Source organism: Phyllostomus discolor, chromosome 12 (genome assembly GCF_004126475.2).
Source record: "Phyllostomus discolor isolate MPI-MPIP mPhyDis1 chromosome 12, mPhyDis1.pri.v3, whole genome shotgun sequence".
Lineage (NCBI taxonomy): Eukaryota > Metazoa > Chordata > Mammalia > Chiroptera > Phyllostomidae > Phyllostomus > Phyllostomus discolor.
Window position 1 is genome coordinate 30,067,803 of NC_040914.2, and position 13,987 is coordinate 30,081,789.

The window sequence follows — 13,987 nt, forward strand, 5'->3', positions numbered from 1 at the left end:
TAATTTCATTTTAAAAATATTTTATTTTATATTTACAGAGAAGGGAAGGGGAATGAGAGGGAGATAAACATCAATGTGTGGTTGCCTCAGAAACACCCTCTATTGGGGGGGACCTGGTCCACAACGCAGGCTTGTGCCCTGGCTGGGAATCCAACAAGCAACCATTTGGTTTGCACGCCAGCACCCAATCCACTGAGCAACACCAAGCAGGGCTCCATAACACTTTTTAACAGAAATAATCTCCAGTCCCCATGCACACTGTCATTTAATTGATAAGTGAGATGATGATCATTTCCCTGCCAGGTAGAGAAACACAACAATCCAAAACGTCTTTCTCACGTTCACATGCCCATTTTCCATAAGGAAACTTAAAACTAAGGGCTGGGGATGATCTTAGAGTTCAACAGGAAGAGACTGAACTGTTCCTGCAAATGACCTGATACCTGATCTCTGCTTAGGGGACATAGCTGTGCCCACGGCTATTATTCTCTTGAACATGATCTATACAATTTTTCTTGTATGCACTGCATGCTAAAATGTGCACTTGTATTTCTTCAGTAACTGGGGAAATTTGTTTGACTTACGACAATTGATAGGTTACCATGAAAATGCAATGAAAACAAAATAATTCTCAAGATCCCGGTAACTTATGAGGGCTGCTGAGAGCTGCGCCACGTGGAAACAAGATCATCAGTAGCACTTAGAAGGGCTTTAGAGATTTTGCACTAATCCAAGTCATTCTAATGACAGCAGTAAGGAGGAAACAACAGGGGAAAGAGGCTGATTTTCAGATAGTGTCCGTGTATGCCACTTGGTGCCTTTAGATGGATTATGTTGTTAGGAACATAAGAACAAATTGTAAACATCACCAAAGATGATGCAGACTCATCCCATTCTTGAAAAAGCAATGAGCATAACAATGCTAATAAGGCTGTGCACATAGACCCAACCTGACTTGGACCACAGGCCTGTCACAAGCAATCAGGAAAAATGTCTGTTCAGAAGGACTAGCCCCTACTGAAATATTTCTGGTGCAGACATGGGGAGGTTGGAAAAGGGGATGTGGTTGCTGAACATGGTCAGGGCTGCAGGAAAAACACAGTGAGCTTCAATTTCTCATCCAGTCACTACTTGATGTTTTGATATTTCTGTGCCACACTGAAAGAAGGGTTGTCTCGGGCCACAGATTAAATACATTGCAACAGGTAATCTCAACGCATTTTTTGAACCATAAGATGCACCTAGGTTTTAGAGAAAAATAGGAAAAAAACATTTTTGCAAGCAAAAAATGTGGTTAAATATTTAATAACATAATATTTCATCAGTGTAAAAAGTAAAGCTACATTTGGACTATAAGATGCGCCCCCCTCTCTTCCCAAATAGGGGGCGGGGAATGTGAGTCTTATAGTCCGAAAAACATGGTAAATGTAATAAGGTTGTAAGTTAGCTTACAATTTTGTGTCGGCCACATTAATAGCCATCTGGGCTGCATGTCCACCAGGGGCCACAGATTGGACACACCTGGGATACAGGATCAAGGGGATGCTTTCCTGACGGAAGAAGTGGTGAACCGTCCACTGAGTAGACAACAATACAGCAGGTCTCTAGCATCACTTCTGAATATATATCCCAGGTATCAGGTCCAGCTGTTCTCAGCACTGCAGGGAGGTTGTCGGTGACATGTACAAAAAACCCTTGAACAATCAAACAGAGTGCATAATATTCACCAGGGTACATAATATCTTAGCCTGAAATGCAAAAGGTAAGTCAATGTACAGAAAGACCCAGCTGAGAATCACTGGGGTCTCATTAGTGTGAGCTGTGTACTAAGCTCAAAAAGGAGATAGACAAAATGCATCTAAGACTCAAAGTAGGTTCCCTGGGAGAGACCATTGGAAATGGCAGAAAAGGTTCCCATGAAGATCGTGAGGCAGATGTTAAACACCCTAAGACATCAGTAAAATGCAGAAAATTCATGATAATTAAAACAATGAAAACAGCAGCTAGCCAAGTTTCTCACGTCGTTCCCTGATGTTTGTTGTCCTCCTGCCTTGTGCTGAGAGGCCTAATATGCTATGGTAGAGATTGTCCCCAGCCCTGAAGCCAGACTCACATGTTCAAATCCAGCTACTTCAATCTAACAGTTGTCTGCTCTGTGACCTTAGAAAAACCCCTTCTTCTTCTCGACCTTATTTTTCCCAGAAGTACAATAACAGTTACTAATTCCCAGGTGTTGTTAGGACTGAAAAATAATAATGGTAAAAAAGCAAGTTGCCCTGGAAAACTTTCATTCAGAGATGAAGGCAGCTCTTTCTTAAAAATATCTTATTCTCTGGATTTTAGAGAGGGTAAGGAAGGGAGAAGGGGAGAGAAATATTGAAGTGCAAAACCATTAATTGTTTGCCTCTCCCACTCCCCTAACTTGGAAACTGGACGGACTCACAGGCATGTGCCCTGACCGGGAATTGAACACACAACCTTTTGGTTTACAGGATATTAAACTTTCTGTGCCACTGAACTCAGAGCAAGGTTGCTTTATATCTCTATTTAAACTTACAGACTGAATCACTTTTCTGTTACCATAACTACAGTCAATAATCTAAGATTTAAACAAGACTGCCAAGATATGGGGAGTCTAATCACTGTTTTCTTGTCTTTGGCTTCCAGAAGGGCTTTTAGACACAACAAATACCCACCGATCCTCATACCACCTGGTGTACCTTCAAGTCCCGCTGCAGCCCAGCATCCCCAGATGAAAGACCATAGAAAGGCCTGAAAACTTTGAAGCAAAAATTATTATATTATTAAATGTTTGAATTTACAAAAGCAAAGAAGTAGGTTAATAATGCAGATTATTCTTTAAAGTATATGATATGTATCTACTACATTGTGTACAACAAAAAAAGAATCCAAATAATTTGGATATGTTTATCACTATGAAAAGGAATTATTCCATGAAAACAATATTTCACAAAATTATTAACAAAAATTTTAAAAAGTTATTTGTTATTCAAGGAGTGAAAATGGGTGGCACTACAACATAGCTCTTAGTTGTTTCACTCTCCTATTTTTTTAAAGAATTTATTTATTTATTTTAGAGCGGAAGGGAGGAAGAAAGAGAGAAACATCAATGTGTGGTCGCCTCTCGTGCACTTTCCTCGGAGACCTGCCTGCAAACAACACATGCTCCATGATGGGGTTCGAACCAGTGACCCTTTGGTTCACAAGCTGGTGCTCAATCTACTGAGACAACCACCCAGGGCTAACTCTCCCATTTTTTAAAGGAGAGTAGCCCAAAATGATAAAATAATAGATAAAGTATAAAAGCACATAATATACTAAAAATATATCCCCACTACATACACTCCAGAAAAATGCTTTTCGTAAATCCTTAGAGAAATACAAGTAGAACAACAAAAAAAGGATGACATATATATTAAAGAAGCTAAAATTATAAAAATTAAACAAATCAACATTTTGTTAGAATGGGGGAATACAACCATCATACACGATAACCATGAATGCATAAAGGCACAATTAGTTAAGGTCACACTCTGTAAGTTACTCCAAAATTTAAACATTAACTATCTGAGACATCACCACACTATGAACATACATAATTAAATTTGGGCATTTTCAGAAAGTTTTTTTCAGTATCATTACAATGAAAAAAAAACATTTCCTACAATCTAACATTTTACAAAGTGACAACTCTGTAACATCAAAATAGTAAAGTCTCGTGGCTAAAGATTTCTCATGTTTACTTCATGCTTGAAGCCTGTCACAAGTGTGAACTATGATTAACATGCCTATGGAAAGGAGGTGAAAGATTTCTCCCATTTCATGTCATCATAAAGGCTATCTCCTGTGTAAACTTTCTGATAAGAAAAGAGAAAGAATCAAAAAACATTTTCCCACATTCCCTGTACTCATAAGAACTTTTACCACAGTGAAACTGGGAATATAATGGAGGACTGTGCTACATAAAAAATTCTCATATTGCAGGTATATAAAAATTTTTCTCCTGTGTCACATCTCAGAAGAGAACAAAGGTAATGGGTACATAATAAAAGATCTCAAAAATTTCCTTGTTATAAGAACTTAGACATTGTGAATTCTCTAATGACAATAAAGGGAACGGCTACAGTTCAAAAATTTCTAATATATGCACTGGCTAGTGTGGCTCAGTTGATTGAGCACTGGCCTGCAAAAAAAGGGTCGCCAGTTTGATTCCCAGTCAGGGCACATATCTGGGTTGTGGGCCAGATCTCCAGCAGGTGGTGTATGAAAGGCAACCACATATTGATGGTTCTCTCCCTCCCTTTTCCTCTGTCTAAAAATAAAGTGAATAAGAAAATTCTCAGTCACATCACTCAAACTGCATTTTGACAGTATAAACTCTATCATACTAGTGGAAATCAATGACACAAGAAAAATATTTCCCAAATCACTGCAGGCATAAGGTCATTCTCCAGGGTGACTCTCTAATGATAACTGAGAGGACTGCTACAGAAGAAGTTTTTCCCACTTTCACCACACTCATGAGGCCTTTCTCCAATGTGAAGTCTTTAAGGAAAATGAAGGTTATTGATCAAATATTTCTCACATTCTCTGCAGCCATAAAACTTTGCTCAGGTTTGTAGTCTCTGATACAAATGATAGTTAATGCAAGAGATAAAAGATTTCCCACATTCACCACACTCTTAAGTGTTTCTAGGTGTGAACAATTTGATGGTAATTGACATGAGTGGTATGCAAAAAGGATTTCCCCATTTAGTGCACGCATAAATACTTTAACCACTGTGAACACTTTGATGAAAATGGAGGGCAGAGCTACAGGTACAAGATTTCCATGTTCACTGCACTCATATGGTCTTTCTTAGTTGTGTGTTTTCTGATGATAATGAAGAGAAGAGCAAGTGGTATAAGATTTCTCACATTTGCTACACTTATAAGGCCTTTCTCCAGTATGAACTCTGTGATGTTTATGCAGGTCAGATCTATGGGTAAAAGATTTACCACAATCACCGCACTTATGAGGCCTTTCTCCAGTGTGAATTTTCTGATGACGATGGAGGATAAAGTTTTGAGAAAAAGATTTTCCACATTCACCACACACATAAGGCCTTTCTCCAGTATGAATTCTGCGATGATACCGGAGGCTACAGTTACGAGTAAAAGATCTCCCACATTCACCACACTTATAAGGCTTTTCTCCAGTGTGAATTTTGTAATGACGATGGAGGGTACAGCTACTGTTGAAAGATTTCCCACATTCAGCACACACGTAAGGCCTTTCTCCAGTGTGAACTCTCTGATGAAAAAAGAGGGTAGGTTTACTGGTAAAAGATTTTTCACATTCACCACACTTATAAGGCCTTTCTCCAGTATGAACTCTCTGATGAACATTAAGGGTACTTCTTTGCTTAAAAGACTTCCCACATTTAGTGCACACATAAGGCCTTTCTGCAGAGTGAACTTTCTCATGTTTACGGAGGTCAGAGCTACGAATATAAGATTTCCCACAGGTACCACATTTATAAGGCCTTTCTCCTGTGTGAACTCTCTGATGAATACGGAGGGCAGAGACTCTGGAAAAAGACTTTCCACATTCACAACACAAAAAACACCGTCTTCTAGTAAGGAAACTATGGTCTTCAACCAGTCTGTCATCACAGCCACTGGCTTGATGTTCTGTTGCAGTGTAATAATTTGGAGTTTGAAAAGCCATTTCAGACCTAGAAATTTCATTTTCCCTATTCATGGTGAAGGCAGCCAATTGTTTAAGATGTTCGGAGGTGATGAGGAAGCAATTTTCAACCTGACTGGACGTACAAGGCTTCCACGACACATCGGCATTAGAGCTATTTGCAGGGGAGACCTCGTTCACACTGCTTATGAAACAATTCTGTGTTGTGTCCTGCTCCTGGAGCTGGTGACTCTGTGCACTGAAGGAAAATGGTTCTGCACATGCCCCACACCTCAGCAGAGTTGGGACTTGTTGGCTTCCCTGCTGGTTAAGCAAGAGTAAAATGTCTCTTAAGACACACCCACAACGCTCACATGGGTGGCTTTTCTGGGAAGACAGCACTGACTTCAGATTCACAGCCTCTGAGACTCTTACAGTAACATTCTGTTCAGTGGGTGCCTCCACAACCGTTGGTCCACAGCAGCAACCTAAAGGAAAACAAACACTGGTGAATTATATACTGACCTATAGGGAGCATGTTTTTTTCCTCACTAATTTAGCTCTGTAACATCTAGCATGATTCTATGGGATGATTTCCAAGACAAAGGAGAGTCTCTAAAAAAGCCCCTCAGGGCTATAAAATAATGGGCAACTCACGAATTGAAAGAAAGCAGAACACAGTGAGACACAAAGAGAGGCCGGCTTTGCAATATATTCCTTTCTTAGAGGCTGCTTGCAAAACAATTCCTGCTTGTGTTGTAAGGCTGTATAGAGAATATGAATGTGCCCCAAACCATGAAAATTAACTACAGAGGAGCAGATGCTGTGCTAGGGTTTATACAAATATGTGCACATTTCAAGGTACAACATGCATTGATCATAATGTTAGAGCACACCAAAAAGACGCCTCAGAGAAAGGGTTGTGGTGTACAGGTTAGATAGGCAGAGATCACCCATGGCTGGAAATCAAGAATGCAATGGGCAATTATTAAAAGTAACAAACTGGCAAGGTGTCAACACTGGGAAAGGACAAGTTGATTAATGTGTGGCCACTGGCAATGGTGACAAAATATAGTTAAACAGAACAGGTTCCTCATTAGGTTTGAACCAAGCCTTGGAATCAAATTTCCCCAAATGCCATTTACCAATGCTAGACACCCTATGAGCCCATCCTTTCACAGCTGGATGCCTGTCCCTCTTGTGATACACAAAGGACTGTTCCCTCCCCTCCCTAGTGGAATTACATTCCAAAGAGAAAGCAGAAGAGATGACTGAGCAACAAAGTCATAAACCAATTCTGCACCAAAATCCCAAAGAACAACATCTACATGAGTGACAATGGCAAGATGGCAAAATAAAAAATATCAGTGTTCAGCCCTGGCTGGTGTGGCTGAGTGGACTGAGCACAGGCCTGTGAACCACAGAGTCAACTGGTTTGATTCCCAGCCAGGGCACATGGGCCAGCGTTGCAGGCCAGGTCCCCAGTTGGGGGTGTGTGAGAGGTAACCACACATTGATGTTTCTCTCCCTCTCTATTTCCTTCCCTTCTCTCTCTAAAAATAAATAAAATCTTTTTAAAAAATACCAGTATTCAGCCCCCTTTAAGAATAATTAGACAATTATCCATGATAAACAGCACCCCTTCAGGATAAGGGAAGAGGCTTATGAGACCAGTTATTTCAAAGACCTACAAGGTGGAGCATAATAGAAAGAGCTACACAAAAGGACAGCAGGAAAGGTTGGTTCAAGAAACAGGGTTAGATTAAAACACATGGGTAAGAACTTCTGGGAGACACTGAGCTTGTGCTACCATTAACTCTAGCGGCCTACTTTGTGCCACCAAAGACTCCAAGAGATGACTAAATATTTGGAAAGCCGCAGCCCTGGCCACTGAGCACCCCTTTAATCTTCACATTGCTGACCTTGGTCATGGGGAAGCAAGAACGATAGGAAATGAAGCTTCTCCTCAGCCCAAAACACACCACACCACCTAGGAAATACTCTTTTTTTTAAAAAAAAATTATTTTATTTTATTTTATTTTATTTTTATTATTATTTTTAGATTTTATTTATTTATTTTTAGGGAGGGAAGGAAGGGGGGGCGGAGAGAGAGAGAGAGAGAAAGAAACATCAATGTACGGTTGCTGGGGGTTATGGCCTGCAACCCAGGAATGTACCCTGGCTGGGAATCGAACCTGGGACACTTTGGTTCCCAGCCCGCGCTCAATCCACTGAGCTATGCCAGCCAGGGCTAAATTATTTTATTTTTTAGAGAAGGGAAGAAGAGAGAAACACAGGGAGACAAACACAGTCAGGGCTAGGAAGCACTCTTATAAGCATATGCAGATAAAACTATTCCTCTGAACAGAACTGGTTCCTGAAGTCCAAAACAAACAGACAAACAAAAAAGCTGCTTCATCAAATATCAGACATTGATACTAAGACAAAGGGAGATATTTAAAAAATGACAAAAGGAACATCAAAATGTTAAAGAATTAAATTAAAAGATAGAGGAATATAAATTGCCAAAAAAGAATACAAATAATCATTTCTAAAAACTCCATTAAGGTACAAGCAAATACATAAGGAACTTGACATAATGAACAAATGTGGGAACAAAACATGGGGATCACAGAACAGAAATTGAAAAATAGAAACAGAAATTGAAAGTTGAAGAATACAATAAATAAAATGAAAACTGCAAAAGAGTTTCAAAAGCAGACACAATCAAGGACTAAAATGAATACATCACCTCAGAGGCAGGGGATTTAAAATACTCCATGTAAAAAATATTGTGAGGACAGCCTTGATGAATTTTGTAATGCCATAGAGATAACTTGTATTTACATCATGGGAGTCCCAGAAAAGGAGGAAAGAGAGAAAATGACACACAGGTAAGTGGGAGGGGAAGGCAAAGCATAAAAAATTTATTTCAAAAAATGAGTTAAAGATTGACTTTGAAATATGAAAAAGAAATGTGAATGGCCATGTTCAACATCCTTCCAGGTCCCTGTATGCATTCAATGGAAACAGGATTTCAGAAGGACATTTTGTAATAAAAGGGTCAAATATCAAAACCAAAAAAAGTTTCAAAGACCAAAGACAATAGAAACTCCTCATGTAAGGACAACATTCCCATAAGGCCAGTAATAGATTTCTCCGAAGAAACACTGCAAACTTGGAAAATATCAAGTGATATATTCAAACACTACAAAAAAACATCTGCAAAACACAGTACTTTATCCTAAAAGCCTCATCTTCAGAAGTCACAAGAAAAAACTTTCCTGGAAACACAAATGGTGAGGAAGTTAATTTCTACTCATCCTGACTTACTAGAAATGTCAAAAAGGAAAAAAAAAAAAAAAAAAAAAAAAAAAAAAAGATCTCTGAGCTGCTATAAAGGCAGACTACATAGAAACAGGAAATTGGGGAACCCGCTACAGTGTCAGGCCTCAGGAGCCATCCAGGTCCAGCAATGCACTCCGACCAAGATGGAGGTGTAGGCAGACACACTGTGCCTCCTCACACAACCAGAAGGACAACAACGAATTTAAAAACAAAAAAGCAACCAGAACTGACAGAAAATTGAACTGTATGGAAGTCCGACAACCAAGGAATTAAAGAAGAAACATTCATCCAGACTGGTAGGAGGGGCAGAGAGGACTCACAGCAAGGCAGCTGCTGGTGGAGTGGGTGGTCTTACATTGAGTGCAGATAAACCAAGAACAACAACTGAGGAACAAGAGAGACCACGCAACCCAGGGTTCCAGCGCGGGGAAATAAAGCCTCAAACCTCTGACTAAAAACACCAGTGGGGGTTGAGGCAGCAGCAGGAGAAACTCCCAGCCACACAGAAGAGTTCATTGGAGAGACCAACAGAGTGCAAGAACATACACAAGCCCACCCACCCAGGAATTAGCAACAGAAGGGCCCAATTTGATTGTGGGTAACAGGAGGAAATGACTGAAAGCTGGTGGAAAGTGGGGCAAGCAGTACTGTTCCCTGGACTGCTCCCCCACATACAGCGTCACAACGCAGCCATGTGGGTTGCCCCGCCCTGGTGAACGCCTAAGGCTTTGCCCCTTACTATGTAACAGGCATGCTGAGACAAAAAAATGGCCCAAATGAAAGAAAAGATCAAAGCTCCAGAAAAAATACAACTAAGTGATGAAGAGATAGCCAACATACCAGATGCACAGTTCAGAACACTGGTAATCATGATGCTCACAGAATTGGTTGATTATGATCACAAATTAGATGAAAAAATAAAGGCTATGCTAAGTGAAATAAGGGAAAATGTACAGGGAACCAACAGTGATGGGAAGGAAACTGTGACTCAAATCAATGGTGTAGACCAGATGGAAGAAACATCCAATCAGAAAAGAATGAAGGAACGAGAATTTTAAAAAATGAGGAGAGGCTTAAGAACCTCCAGAACATCTTTAAATGGTCCAACATCTGAATTATAGGGGTACCAGAAGGAGAAGAGGAAGAGCAATAAGTGGAAAAGTTATTTGAACAAATAATAAAGGAGAGTTTCCCCAATCTGGCAAAGGAAATAGACTTCCAGGAAGTCCAGGAAGCTCAGAGAGGTCCAAAGAAGTTGGATCCCAGGAAGAACACACCAAGGTACATCATAATTACATTACCCAAGATTAAAATTAAGGGTAGAATCCTAGAAGCACCAAGAAAAAAGGAGACATTTAACTACTAAGGAGTTCCCATCAGACTGTCAGCTGATTTCTCAAAAGAGACCTTACAGGCAAGAAGAGGCTAGAAAGAAGTATTCCAAGTCTACGAAAGGCAAGGACCTACATCCCAGATTGCTCTATCCAGCAAAGCTTTCATTTAGAATTGAAGGACAGATAAAGAGCTTCCTAGATAAAGTCAAGTTAAAGGAGTTCATGTCACCAAGCCATTATTATATGAAGGAACTTATCTAAGAAAAGGAAGATCAAAACAATGAACAGTAAGATGACAACAAAGTCAGTTATTAACAACTGAACGTAAAACAAAAACAAAATAAGCAAACAACTAGAACAGGAAGAGAATCACAGAAATAGACATCACATGGAGGGTTATCTGTGGGGGAGTGGGTGGGGAGACAGGGGGAAAAGGTACAGAGAATAATGCTACTTAGCATAAATGGTAGGTAGAAGATAGACAGGGGAAGGTTAAGAATAGTATAGGAAATGTAGAAGTCAAAGAACTTACATATATGACCCATGAACATGAACTAAAGGGGGGGAATGAAGGTGGGAGGGGATGTGCAGGGTGGAGGGTAATAAAGGGGGGGAATGGGATGACTGTAGTAGCATAATCAATAAAACATATTTAAAAAAAGAAACAGGAAACCATGGACAGTGTAAAACTCTGGTAAGGTCGGATATGAGGTTCATAATACTGACAGTTCATTGATGGATATACTTTATTTAACTCTATTGTAAAGGAAAAATATAAAGTGTATTAAAAAATATACGTCACCATTGTCAATATATGTCAACATATGTCAATAGGTACACAATATAGAAAGATGTGAAGTGTGACGTCAACACATATAAGGGGTGATGTGGAAGACAGTGACAGGATAGGATTTTTGCTTGCAGTGAAGCTGTTTTCAGATCACAACAAACTGTTAAGAGTATGAGTTTTATATAAGTCTAAAAAAAAAACAAAACCACAAGCACAATGCAGTGTAATGCATGTACAAAAGAGAAAAGAATCAAACCACACACACACACACACACACACGACAGCAAAATAGGAAGGCAATAAAGGAAATACAAAAGAAGCAGAAAACATGACAAGGTGGCAACAGTAGGTTCTTCAAGAAATTCTCCTATCAAACACAGAGTGGGAGAAGGGATGAAAAACACAGGACCCAGAAGAATTTGAGATCTTGTGTCCTGATCATAAGCATAAGTTCGTTTCAAGGAAAAACTTATAAAAATTCATTCCTGGCTGGTGTGGCTCAGTGGATTGAGTGCGGATTGTAAATCAAAATGTTACAGGTTTGATTCCCAGTCAGGCACATGTTTGGGTTGTGGGTGTGTTCCCAACTGGGGGGCAAGTAAGAGGCAACCACACATTGATATTTTTTTCCCTCTCTTCCTCCCTCCCTTCTCTTTTCTCAAAAGAAAAATAAATAAATAATCTTTAAAAACAATTCTCATGATGGGTGAATAAGGTGAAGAGATTAAAGGGACAGGCCTGCTTTGTGGGCCAGCTCCCCAGTAGGGGGCGTGCAAGAGAAAACCAAAATTGATGTTTGTCTCTCTTCTTCCTTCCCTTCCTTTCTCTCTAAAAACAAATAAAATCTTTCAAAAAATATTTCATGCAAATAACACCAAGAGAGTGGGAGGATAACAATTTAATTACTATGTACCCAACTACAGGGAACCTAAGTACATAAGCAAACATATGAGATCTGAAAGTGGAAAATGCAACACAAGACTACTAAACAACTTGGATATTCCCCTTCCAAGATGAGTAAATCATCCATTTCGAAAGCAAAAGGAATTATTGAAATTTAAAAACACTACTGACAAAACAGAACTAATAAATATATGCATAGTATGTTATCCAGCTCTGGCCAAGTGGCTCAGTTAGTTAGAGCCCTGTCCCATGCACCACAAGGTTGCAGGTTTGATTCCTGGTCACGGTACAAATGTAGGTTGTGGAAACAATCGCATGTTAAAGGCATGTATAGGCAGAAACTGATTGATGCTTCTCTTTCACAATGATATTTCTCGTTCTCCCTTCCTTCTTTCTCTAACAAACAATAAAAATATTTTGCAGTGAGGATAATAAATATATATAGTTGTAGAAATGTTCAAGAATATAAAAAAGTACTTTTTCTCACTACTCAATGTGCATTCTATTCGGCTTCTCACAATACTACTGAGGTCAAATCCTTCCCTATGAGGGTTCAATACAGCAGGTATGGGGGCAGCAGGGAAAGTAGGGGCCACTGCAAGCAGACCAGCCCTGCCAAGTCCAGGATCCACCCAGAACACTGTGGAAGTGAATGGTGCCCCAAATCCACATGGGAGGACAGAGCCACCCCCGAGAAAATGAAGGGCAAAGAGGAAATGCAAAGCCCAGACTACGTCTCTGATAAGAGAGAGGATTTTTTTTAAACTGTGAGTTAGTTTATTAAAATTGAGGACATTGAAACAAACAGAAAACAACAACAACAAAACACCCCTACAGACATGATCAAGGGTAAGTAAGCCCCAGAGCAGCTACTGCTGTCCATTTTCCCTGGGTACAAGTCAGGTCAGGACCCTTAGAGCTTAGGATAGAAGCAGCAAACTGCAACCCTGAGGAAAGGGGGTAGAGACAGTGCAAAAAGAGTGCTCAGGGAGAGTCAAAGTCTTACCCAGAGATGATACAACAGCATAGTTCTCCAGCATGACATCAAAGTACAGGCGTCTCTGAGACTCATCAAGGAGGAGCCATTCTGTCCTGGAGAAGTACACGGCAACTTCCTCAAGAGTCACAACCTGTCAGAATTAATACAAATGAATGTGGAACAGTCTGTCAGAGACCCTGTATTCTGCTCTTCCCCACACCCAACACCTTACAGACCACTCCTTCAGAGAAACAGCAGAACTTGGTGCCAGAGCTGCCTACTGTCTTATCACAGTCTCGTTTATCTCAAACATCATCCTCAGCAAAGACAGGCAGGATAAGAGGAAGTGGGGCAGATAAAGGCCATCTAAACTCAGGGCTATGCCTGCAGCACCCCTTTCTACCTGCTAAACAATCCCACGGATTCTCCCAAATCATGCTTCCAAAACACAGACATATATGGGCTTAGGCTTCATGAGTAAATCCAAACACCAAGAACCCAGGGTCATCAGCTCATACTTCCTCTAGTTGTGCACACACTGTGTGATTTCTCCCTGCTTCATGGCTTTACACCCAATTTTGCTCCCTCAGCTCTGCCCCCTTCACCCTCCTGCATAAAAGAACCTCCACTTTTGCATGACTCCATCCTCTACCCTTCCACAGGTTTCAGACCCATATGTTAGCTGCTCACAAGATGTTGCCACATGGTCTTTGTAACTGATAAAACGTGAAAAAGAACCACTTGATATTCTCAAACGGAATTAATCTACCTCCGTCATCTCCAGCCCAGTTGATGGAACCTCTACTGCTTTAGCTGCTGAGACCAAAAACATTGGGGTGGTTTTGAAACCTTTCCTTCTTCCTGCAACTGCAAAATCTGAAACTATCCTTGCCCTTCTTAAAAAAAATAAAGTGGAAGAGGGTGGATGGAGGTGGAAGAAGGTA

The 13,987-nt window shown here is 40.3% G+C and overlaps 3 protein-coding genes across 5 annotated transcripts in view; all 3 read right to left on the bottom strand.

Moving 5' to 3' along the window:
- Positions 1-13,987, bottom strand: part of LOC114511072 (zinc finger protein 530-like) — a 568,693-nt gene that overhangs the window by 411,986 nt on the left and 142,720 nt on the right. The gene's annotated exons all lie outside the window — the stretch shown is intronic.
- The window catches only part of LOC114511040 (zinc finger protein 883-like), a 174,926-nt gene that overhangs the window by 115,676 nt on the left and 45,263 nt on the right, over positions 1-13,987 (bottom strand). The gene's annotated exons all lie outside the window — the stretch shown is intronic.
- On the bottom strand, positions 4,357-13,424 carry LOC114510813 (zinc finger protein 501-like). The gene is made up of 2 exons (XM_036013466.1): positions 13,071-13,424; positions 4,357-6,177 (listed from the first exon to the last, which is right to left on the bottom strand). Exons 1-2 carry the CDS (start codon positions 13,102-13,104, stop codon positions 4,880-4,882), a joined length of 1,332 nt encoding a protein of 443 aa, XP_035869359.1. The 5' UTR covers positions 13,105-13,424; the 3' UTR covers positions 4,357-4,879.